The 11,668-nt window shown below is 39.3% G+C and overlaps 1 protein-coding gene across 1 annotated transcript; it reads right to left on the reverse strand.

Moving 5' to 3' along the window:
- Positions 1-736: 736 nt before the first annotated feature.
- gtf2b (general transcription factor IIB) lies at positions 737-10,895 on the reverse strand. The gene is made up of 7 exons (XM_066691982.1): positions 10,792-10,895; positions 8,525-8,631; positions 2,832-2,965; positions 2,493-2,639; positions 2,223-2,352; positions 1,380-1,661; positions 737-1,269 (listed from the first exon to the last, which is right to left on the reverse strand). Exons 1-7 carry the CDS (start codon positions 10,806-10,808, stop codon positions 1,136-1,138), a joined length of 951 nt encoding a protein of 316 aa, XP_066548079.1. The 5' UTR covers positions 10,809-10,895; the 3' UTR covers positions 737-1,135.
- Between the last annotated feature and the right edge of the window lie 773 nt (positions 10,896-11,668).

Raw genomic sequence — 11,668 nt, forward strand, 5'->3', positions numbered from 1 at the left:
CTGGTATGGAAAGGAAACCAAGTGCTGATAACGGACCAAAGGGGCACACGGAAGGGCCTCTGAACACTGATCCACGACATTCCGGGCATAGCTCCATTATCTCAAGACTAAATCCACTGGCATGAATACACATTTAGGTACTGAAAGATTAGGCCCTGTATTTAACATCAAGGCGATTTTCCCTTTCAAAGACCAGTTTTATCCACTGCGATCCACAATGAGTGTAAGTGCACCCGTACTCAAGTGTGTACCAGGGGTGTTTTTCGGAAGTCTCCGCTTTCTGAACGATATTGTGAAAGTTGCAAATCTTCCAAGGGGTGAGGGAAGCGGGCCATTTCTTTCACTTGGTTCATTTAAGAAGTGGCTGAGTGAGGAGAACGGGAAAATTGTTTATTTGCAGTAAAAGTGGGACAAGTCTTGACTAGAGACAAAACCATTGAGAATATGGGCTCATTAAATCAGACCTGTACTAGAAATGTAATTGTGTGAATCTGTCAGGACCCATGAATACAATAAGTCATGGAGACATGAATGGTTTCCATAAAATCCATATGTAGTATTCATCCCTCATTAATAAATCATACATCTATACTGCATTGAAAATTACTTTGTGGAATAATCAAACCTTTTCAAGACCACTTTATGGATACCGTGAAAAATACCCACTGAAATATCAAACACTCCTGCTTTTAAAGAATTATGGGATAAAATTAATTGACTTCATAAATGGTAAGCATTTGTTAATGAAGACGTTTTATTAAGTTACTAGGTGTATTACATACAACTGACAAAATAGAACTTGATTATTTCCTACAAAAGAAAGTGTAAATACAGTATCAAACCAGTCTTATTGCAACCAACTATGCAATTACATTTCTTGCACTTGGACATTATATACAGTATTTATGTACACACATGAAATACTCGCAGATACAGTCGGCTTGTTTACGCTAAGCTTTGGAATGTGTGTCCTGTACTCGGCTGTATTCCCCTTCCTTTACAAAAGTTCACATTTTTGTAAACGGCAAAAAAAAATCAAGTTGTATTCCTTACAAATTTGTTTTAAAAAAGGAAAAAAAAAAAAAAAAAACAGAAAAAAAAAAAACTAAAAAATAATAAAAGGTGCCCAGGTCCTTTACAGCTGAGGCAACTTATCCACAGGTGTGTCGAATTTGAAGTCCGGTGGGAAGAGGTCAGCAGCACGGGGGTAGATGAGTCTGTAGGACTGTCTGATTGTGACATCCGCAACTCCGGCAATGTCTCCAATCTCTGAAAGACAGGGTGAGAAATATGACAACATACACACGTGTTCGGTCACAAACTGCATTAAGAGTAGAGTAAAGACAGAGGGAGCCGACGGAGATGAGGGACGATCTTACCTTTCTGGGTCTTTTTCTCCGCAGAAGCCTGGGATGCCATGTAAATGGCCGCAGCAGCGACGGAGATGGGGCTCCTGCCAGGGACCAGGTCGAGCTCTACAGCTTTCCTGGCAATGTAGGTGGCCGCCATTTGCACCTGTTTGGGCAGTCCTAGGTTGGAGCAGAATCTAGACATGAAGTCTCCAGTTGTAATCAAGTCCACACTTGTTTCAAGGGCCTTCAGGATCAGCTTGAAACACCGGCCAATTTCTTTTTTGGAAATCCTGGACACTGCACAAATTTCTGAGAAGACAAGGAAAAGGAGGGAGAATGTTAACTCGACTGCCAGAAAGCTGATATAGTAACAATTATACAAGTATTGCGCATTAACATGCTAATTTAGTGTAAACTGAACTATGAATACTACCTGTAAATTGACAGATTTGCACTTTGCACTATAAGGAAATAGAAATTTCCCACAAGTAACTTCTCTCCCCCTGCTGTTATGCAGAGGAAAGACTGGAAGAGAGGGACTACATAAATCAAACCAAAGTGAACACTTGCCGAGTGTGCAGTTGTACATGGACAACATTTCCATTTACATTTAGTTTAATTCTCTACTACATTCACATTCTGTAATCATTTTTTAATTACTAACCAAGTTTAAAATAGGAAGCACTCAAACTGACATTGTGAGTGTAATCAGGCAGTCTATCACAATTAGAGCTCAGAGGGGTACAGTTTACTATTGTACTGGAGGAGCTTAAGATTTTTCCATAGATTTTTTTTTTTTTTTTTTTCCATTTTTTAAAATGTCCAGTGTGGTCTTGATGTTTTAAAGAATGATCTTAGTTGATTACCCACCTTTAAATGTTCGCGGAACTCCCTCTTGTCTGCAGGCGATATAGAGGCAGGCTGAAGCGATCGCGTCGTTACTTCTTCCCTTAAGGCTCTTCTGCTCATAGACTTGCTTAAATAAGTTATTTGTTCGGTCCTGGCAATTGAAAATGCAACATTTAAATTAGCTTCAGGCCCTTTAATTAGTAAAAGCATTAAAAATGCAAGCACTCATTACCTTATGCTAAACAAACCCAACGGTTTCAATAAAAATGATGGCATCTGCTCTGCACTTACGATGATATTTCGGGGGAGATTGATTCTGTCCGCCATGTTGGTGATTTCTTTAAAGGCGTTCAGCATGGCCCGGTCAGAACTGCTCATGGTTCTGCGGTTCTGATATTTTGAGTTGCCAAACTCATCAAAACTTGCAGCGCCAGTTCCCTAAAATCCAAAAGATTGCATTGGAAAATTCAAAAACCTAACAAATGCCATCTAAAATGCAAAAAAAAGAGACACACCAGCCATCTATACAGCATTCTGAGGACGTTTCAACAAGATTTCCTTAAAAGAAACCCTTGTTTGGTTCTCTCTCCAGTATGGTGCACTTGTATGTGAAATTAAATTCTACATTACCTTGCTGATCATCGTAGTCAAATCTCCCCCGTTTAGAAGAGGGTTCTGCGCATCTCCAACTCGAGATGGGTCTTTGGTGGCTTTGTCATTGCTGAACGTCCTCCATTCTGACCCGACATCAATAACTCTGTCACCTGCAGAGGAGACAGAACCACACTTAACATAAGGCGCCACATTTAGGGTTTCGCATGTTCACAGCAGCTGTTGCTCTAGTCCCGAGACTTCCTAATGAACTTCAACCCATATCGAAGAACGGAAAGTGGGGGGGAATCCATGTAATTGCAATCGTAGTATCTGCATTCTTCTATTCTCTAGGCGATTTTGTTCAACAGATACACAAGCGCCTGAACAAAACCTCAACTCTGCGGTGACGATTACTGGGCCCTTGCTGGAATGCGGGCGTTTACAATGCTCTTTGTAAAACCCTGCAGCCTGCTGGGGGCGTGTGTGATGCAATTCCTCAGTTTGTCAAGACCAAGTAGGAAGTTCTGTAAGTTTCCAAATTTAAACTATGACTCATTTCCATGAGAAAAAAAAATAGGGCAGGTTTTAGGCTGGAATCCAGGAGTCTTACTGTTGATATTATAGCCCTCTCTGCTTGGAACTAATGAGAAACCAAGGTCACTAATATAGAGACGGATTCACGAAGGAAAGACCAACTGATTCATGTTCCCACACGGACGCGTTAGATCGAGGAAATTAAAGTCTTGGTGGAAAACACAACTGAACTTACCATAACATCCTGTTCAAAATGGACACCTACATTTACATGAAAATCCGACATTGAGTGAGGTTACAAGTTACCCGCTTCTTTTCAAATACAAGTAAAAGTCACAATATCCCATTTTAGGCACCCAAGGTTTTTAATTTGGGCAGATAATTTATCAAATCAAACACGACTAACATGGATGTTTAGAAAACCACACTAACTCCTATTCGCGTTCCAAAAAATTACATCAAGGGGGACGTCAAAAATAAAATGCTATTTAACAGCAACACTGAGCTGGACAAAACCTGCAGTACCATTCTCCATCGCTGAACTAAAAAGAAAAAAATCTAATTTAAGACGCGATTCTACAAAATGTATAAAGCCATAACTAAATCAATATTTTACATATCATTAATTCAGTGTCGAAGTACCAGTTATTCAAACCCTTACAGTTCATCATCTATTATATCTTTTGTGAACAAATCGAAAATACAACACACTGGCCCCAGGAAAGGTTATTCCGACCTAACAAATCAATCTAACCAGAATCAGAAATTATTTGTTCTGTTGGAAATCCGCCTTCACAAATATGTAAGCTAAACAACACTCGAGCAGTCTGGTGTGACAATCTATAAATGTGTTGCACATCAATGCAACGGGACAGAGTTCCTCCACAGTTGTGCGTTTCCATTTCCATTCAAACATTTCAAAACTAGACCAGACGACTCTTTTCAGTGTTATATTTTGAATAAACAAGCTATTTTGGGTCTTTTCCTAACGTCAATTTCTCCCTATATACATATATATTTTTTTAAACTTCATAATTATGTTCCTCCAATGGCAGATCACGTATGAGGACAAGAGGCAATTGATCCGATCATGTACACTGAATTGAGGCTAAAACTGGCCAAAGACGTCTTCAGTGTACACGATTGGATCAACTATGAAGATGCTGGTTTAAAATTAATTGTACAAATTCAGAGCAACAGGATCACAATCTGAACACCAAACCTGCAATATTATCAAAGCAATCCCACCAGAAAAGGATTCCACCAGTTGGCCGTTAATCATTAACTCAGTTCCCGCTGGGGGGAAAATCAATAAAACGCTGTGATCTTTTCTATGCGTTAACCTTCTAGAGGACGGAGACTGGAAGGGTCGTTTGGGTCCCTTTAATTCAAGATTACCTCTTTCTCCCGTTGGTCTCTGCAAGTAAACTGGGAATTGTCGAGATGCCTATATGTAGTGCTTTAGCCACGTCAATAAGCCTACTAATCTGAGGCCCGTGTGACCTGCACCAAGATGGACTGCCCCAGATTCAATCACCAGTCATTTCAACAGTATATGAAGGCGATTATCCCACCAGGACTCTCAGTTTAGTAGTCAAAGTGGTGCTCTGGGGAATTTAGGAAGGATCTCCATCGAGTACACAAACTCACAGTGGCTTTTCAACAGAATCGACAGTTATTCTAGCAGGGCCTCTCGTATACGCACAGCTCAGCCAGAAGAGTGTGAACAAATTCTCACTTCTGGCAACAGCTCACCACAGTTGGGGTTTCCTCATTTAACAGATGTGAGATTTTGGTTTTGTGGCTGCACGCTTTTTATATATATATATATATATATATATATATATATATATATACACACACACACACACACACACACACACATTTGCTACACAAGTTATGAATTAGTGAAGGTAAGTTGCTCCTTAGTCTACAGTTGATGCTGGGTTTGCCTCCCACACACTAGAGAGCAGCTAAATAATTGTATGGTGTCTACTGCCATCTAGTGGCAGACTTTACACATTTAGGAGGCTGCTGTCAAGTTACAACCCACACATCCCCAGACTTCCTACATTACTTTAATATCTAGGATAATGTCAGGAGAATAAACTAATGTCTGCTCTAATGATCACCCTCCACGTGACCATGACTACATTCAAAAAAACGATCCACTACATCGAACACAGGGCAGACCCTGGTCACACTCCCTAAACGCTTGGTCATCAACTTTTGCAAAGGGGGTTTTAAATGTGTTAACCACACAAAATGCACAATAGGCAGTTTGAAGCAATGATTGTGGTCTCTTCCTAGGTGGAAAGCTATTTTTGATTAATTTTCTGATCTAGTAACCTACAAAGTAACAAATTCTCATGAAATCAGTCGGGTAGAATGGACCTGTAATTCCAATTAACTTAAGTTTGTCACAAAATGATACAAAACAGATCTAATGTTTTTTTTCCAAGCACTGCCATGTAGAGCCCTAATCACTTCTGAGTTTTGTTTTGATTGGACCAATTTCTTTAGTCTAGATTTAGAGACGCCTATTAAATTTAGTTTACAAAGACTTTGGCATTGGATGAACTAGGGACCGGTTTCACCCTGTATATTGGTGCCCCATATTAACCCCATATAAAACGGCAGGGCATCCTCATCTACATGTGATCGTCAAGAGCACAAGGCCACCCTGCAACATGTGCTGCTTTAATATATTAAATGACAAGAACATTGCTAATCTACCTCCCTACCAACCACACCTAGTTATATTATCCTCTGAAACAAACTTCACTGTGGTGATGCAATCTGCTGGCTTCATTATGGACCGTGGGATTCTCTTAAAAGCTTACCTACACCAGTATGATTTTAAATCCAGTGCAGAATGGTTGGTAATCTGAAGAATAGGATGCAAGAGCAGGTGAATTAATCTTTTAAGGACTTTGTCCAGGAAGAAATGCAAACAACCTCAATGAACATTATATACATTGCAAACCATAATGGAAGCTCAGGGGGGAAATACAATCATTTCCAGTAGATTCAGAAATCTTATACAGTAGAAGCTATTGTGCCAAAAGCACAGGAAAACACAGAAAGGCCTTTGTATACATTAAAACTAACTGAACTTTGAAATGCTATTACTACACAGAGCAGCACTTGCAATATATTACTATACCAAACCTCCCGTTTTAATAGAGCTTCCACACTGCGTCCTAGACTTGAATATCTAGGATGTTCCAGTTGTCTCTTCCTGGCCAATAATTGGGTTTGCATTCCAGAGATGCAGTACTATATCAATCTGTGAAGCAGCAAACGTATCCTGTTAACTAATCAATTACCCATGCCTCTGATATTCAGATGGAATTGATAATTTATCTTTCAAGTCCCATGGTTTCTTTGTTCTTGTATAGTCTTATTTATATTAGCATAAGTAAGCAAATTAAAACAGGTTAAGGATACTTGGACAAGGCTTGGCAGAGTACACCCAGTGGCAGGTGTACACTGTAATTAAGATCTCTGAAATGCAGTATCCGAGGACTCCTCAATGTCCAAAACCAATTTGAATCTACATTTTCCATTTATTTACTTATTTTATAAACACAACCCAAACCGATTAGTATGTGTAATACAACAAAAAGGAAGATGAACTCTCAAACCCTTTCCATTGTCCTTCCAAAATCCAATTTCTGTTGACACTAAAAAAAAAAAATTGCCATGTCCACAACAGGATCTGCTTTTTGTGTCACAGAATAACCACACTAGCAAACAAATGAACACATTTTCATCATAAAATAGATTTCCCTTTATTTAAGAAACTTTTGTACACATCCATCATGTGAGTTTTATTAATGAAAAAGAAAAAAGTACAATAATTGTCATCAAGTCTATAGGCAAAAGCGGTATTAAGACGGATGAAATATTACATAAACCGTGTTTGTGATAAAACACTAGACTTTTCAATTGCAAGATTCAACAAACTGCTCCGCTGGCAAAGCATTTATTGATAATGCAGAAAGCCTAAACAGTCAAATGTCGCATCTGTCGGTATTGCTGTAACATGAAGGCTGGCTTCATAATCACGGTCTAATTTACATGTAGCAAAGCATTTTCATACAAAGCTGTTATAATCTTCCACTGTGGATGTAGTGATTCTGAATTATATAACACCGCTTTTGAAATGAAAGTGTGATGTGAGTATTGAGTGTAAAGAACACAGTGTTACATTGTGAAACAGAGAAGCTGGATAATGTTCTTGGGATTGAGTCCCAAGTTTTAGTGAAAAGCTTGTTTTCTTGTTAAAGACATAAATGTTCCGATGATGGCGCAATTTCCAGATAATGCAGACTTTCATAGCCTCTTCACTTGCTTGTCACTCCCCGTTTCTGGCTTTGTATAAGGTTTCAGAGCATTCCCTCAACTAAACTTCAAAGCAATTACAAAAAAATTACACATCAGCAGGGCTGTCAATTATACCCAAAAGGCATACACTTCTCTGACCTTTTCCAGCTGTATACACTTTTACTCACTCTGATTACTAAACTATGGAGAAATGTCACTACCTCACCAGTGATGAGATCTTCTCTGCTATCTGCAAGAAGGAGAGAAAGGACGCACAGTACCAAGAAATGACAGTGAAGACCTGAGCAAAAATCATCTGGCTTCATGTCAGCTGGCCATGGATAAATCCAACCCCCCCCAAACTAAATCTAAAAATGCTGGTGGGGAGAGAAAAACAAAACTAGAACCACTCTTTTAAAATGTTCCCTCATTTAGAGTAGGGCTGCCCAGATCCAGGCTTTGTGGGCCACAGGCTCTCAATGTTATTAAATCACCACTTTATTAAGGCCTGGGAGATAAATTGGTCCAGTTTATTGAATATCTGATTCAGTCAAGAGCTCAGTGGGAACTCAAACCAGAACACGCTGTAACCCTCAGGGACCAGATTCAGTAAGACCTGGTTTTGAGAACAAGCACACACTGAAAGTTAATTTACATTTACAGTTTCAGTATGTGTGCTGGTTATTGGCACCCATAAAAGGCTACAGATGTCATGTCAGCATACAGCTTACGTTTGCCAGATATCTTATTGAGACTACATTATCAATTTGGATATTCTTTTATTATTGTAATTCAGTGCTGTGTTTTGGGGTTGCTAAAACAAGAACACACTGTGCAAAGGATTGTCGATTGTATTAGACACATACCCACTACCAGCCCACACTCTGGACAGATCATGTCTCCAGCTCTGTAGTCCTCCACCAGCAGTGCCTCCGGATGGTTGGGGCATTGCACCTTGGGAAGGGTATCGCCACTGTGGGGAAAAAAAGCACAGGTCAGAGACTCGGGTCAGCTGAAGACTTCCATTTCAAAGAGTTCTCACTTGACAGCACATGTTATTTAGCAGGTCTTACATACTTGTTATCAGCAATTGTATAGTCTACACACACAGTATTGTAAGCTAAAGTCAACCAATACCAATTCGAAGGCCAGCAATGAAGTTTCCCAACGATCCCTATGCTGTAGTGAACCAGTCTTGACAGTTATAGCTTGAGAAAGAGAAAGCTGGAATTGTTAGGTTATAAATTAAGCTTTATGTTCTCCCCAGAATTCTGGTTCAGGAATGACCTTTGACCTTCAGGTTGATTCTGCTCAAACTGATTGGTTCATAACATTTTACTGCAACAGCTGTATTTTTAAATGGTGCTACAATTAACAGGGCAGAAATGTTACTGCATTCCTAACCATTAAGTGGCACTGACTTTCCAAGTACTTGAGGGGAAATCATGCGGTTTTGAAAAATCAAATTCTTCTAAAGAACATTACTTCTTAAAAAAAACACAAAGCACAGCTTGTATTAATATACATCAGTAAATGTACATCGGTATATTTAAAACTTAATTAAAAAGCAACAGAAAAGGTTCTTAAAATTATAATTTGATTAAACAAATATTGCATTGATCCATAGGGGGTTTTACTTCTATATAATGTAGGTCATGAGAAGCTGGAAAAGCCCATCTGAAATTGTTTGCAAAAAAGTTTAAACCCCAAACTGGCCAAAATCTAAAATCCTAACAAATGCTTATTGAAGGAAAACTAAATTATACAATTGTCCTATCAGGAATGCAGAATGCCTTTATATAGCATACAAAAACATACTATTTAGACGTGATGAATGTGCTTTAAGAGGCTATTGATAAATACCACGTCAAAGCGATGATATATGGCTAATTACAGGGTTGGACAAGAAGGCAGGCTATGTAAAATACAACTGCATTCACTGTAAACGGACTAACAGATAAAGATGCATCAAATTCAGCAGTCAGAGCAGAGGCAAATCAATGATTCACATTTCGTCTCGTCTCCACCACGCATTAACTCCTCACGATCGTAGCTGGGTTTTTTCGTTTGGGGGGGTTATTTCAGCACTATTCCTTTTACTTGTATATATATTTAATTTAACCGATTGTGCATTTTTTAATTCGTGACTTGTCCAACACCAACCTCTCCTATGTATATATAGACAATGATTCATATCGGAGCTCTAACGTGCAAATGTAACCTATACCTTTACAATCGTCTAAAAGACAAACCTGCACCCTCTAAAGAACAGAAGGATTATAAATACACAGAGAAAATCAAACCCTGGACAGGTCACCCAGATGCGTGTCCAGTATTAACGCTGGGAGGCTGTGATGCTGATGTGGCGAAAAGCGCTGCTGAACTAGAGGAAGTCACCCGGTTTGCCTACGGAGAGAACGGGTACGTTCGGGCTGCGCAGATTGCCGCAGGTGTGCGCTGCTCCGCCAATGGGAGCGGGGGGATTCGGCAGATCTGCGCCAAAAACGCAGCTGCGTTGACAGGAGCTGCGGACTGTACAGTAGTTCACCCTGTAAAGCCTTTGTGTCAGTCCCCGCACTGTATCCGCTTTCGATTCATCATACAATCAGTTTATTCCCCTTTTCACTCAATACGACCGTGACGTTTCGCTTTTAAATACAATCGAGAGTAAACGTACGCAAGAGACGTCTGTAAGCGTAAAGCGACCAAAACACACCGTGACGTGGTTACAGCTTGCTCATTTAATCACACACAAGAGGGACAATAGTTTTATATAAACATACAGATTTACCTTTGTAGCGGTCATTTTACACGGCCTGTTTTTAAAAATCAATCTCACTCATGACACTCCTGAGGAGAAGCACACGCCGGCCCGCTCTTTCATGCCCGTTATTGCGACCCGGTGAGAGTGAAGCGGCCACGATGTGTCTGATGACAATGTCTACCTGTTTACAGCCCGACAACACGGCACGCATTCCTGTCAAAAGGCAACTTTATGAGTTGGGCCGCAATTGTCAGCGCGTTATCACCGACTTCACCGTCGTAACCTATCCAGTTTACTTGCTTATTTTGTCCGGTTTGGGTATGTTATACACGGTCACAATTAACATATATACAAGAAGAGTTTACTAACCGGCTAGTAGACGCCATATTGCCTTCTTTCGAGTCCGCCAGTAGTGACTGCAGAGAAAGGAGCTGCGCCACTCTTATATATAGCCTCTCTGTCTCACGTGTCAACATGTGGACGGAATGCCAGGAAGGACAAATTAATTACGGCGTTTCGAAAGCAGGCTATTACAGTGCTAGACGAGCCAACATGGCATACACTATAAAACAGTTTCATGCTATTTCATAGAGCATTTAAAGTTTCACAGGAAACAACAGTCGTTTTTAGGACTCCTTATAAAACAGATTTATTCAAAATGTATTAATGACAATATATAAACTAATATATAAATATACTGGTAATAGTAAACCATACATTATAACTTTAAATAGATATATTTGTTTATGAATAAATGTTTCAATATTTATTTTTTAAATCCTCCCTACATTGGAGCTCCGCTAAACTCTATCTGTACAATGTACACTTACCTTCTCTTTCAGTATTTCAATAGGCAAAATTGCTAACCTATTCATATTTAGAATAAGATTTTCTTTAAAATAATACATAAGCAAGTAACGTTTTTGCTGTAAAATAAAGTAAGAGGTTTAACCTGCAACAAATAATCAAACAGGCTCTTTCAGTGATAATCCTCCTAAGGGTAGAGGAATTGTTTTATATTGAAATACAGCAGTTTGAAAGTTAGTCTTGTTATTGTTGCATGTATGGCACAAGGATAAGCAAGATAAAACTGATAAAAACACAACTCTCACTGGAATTATTCCAATAGATCAGTAATCAGATTTAGTTTTTCTGTTGAGAAAAACTACATTGAGAAATTGTGTCTCATCATAGAAATTAAATAACTGTTTCTCTCTCTCTCTCTCTCTCTATCATATATATATAT

The sequence above is a fragment of the Amia ocellicauda genome, chromosome 19 (assembly GCF_036373705.1).
Source record: "Amia ocellicauda isolate fAmiCal2 chromosome 19, fAmiCal2.hap1, whole genome shotgun sequence".
Lineage (NCBI taxonomy): Eukaryota > Metazoa > Chordata > Actinopteri > Amiiformes > Amiidae > Amia > Amia ocellicauda.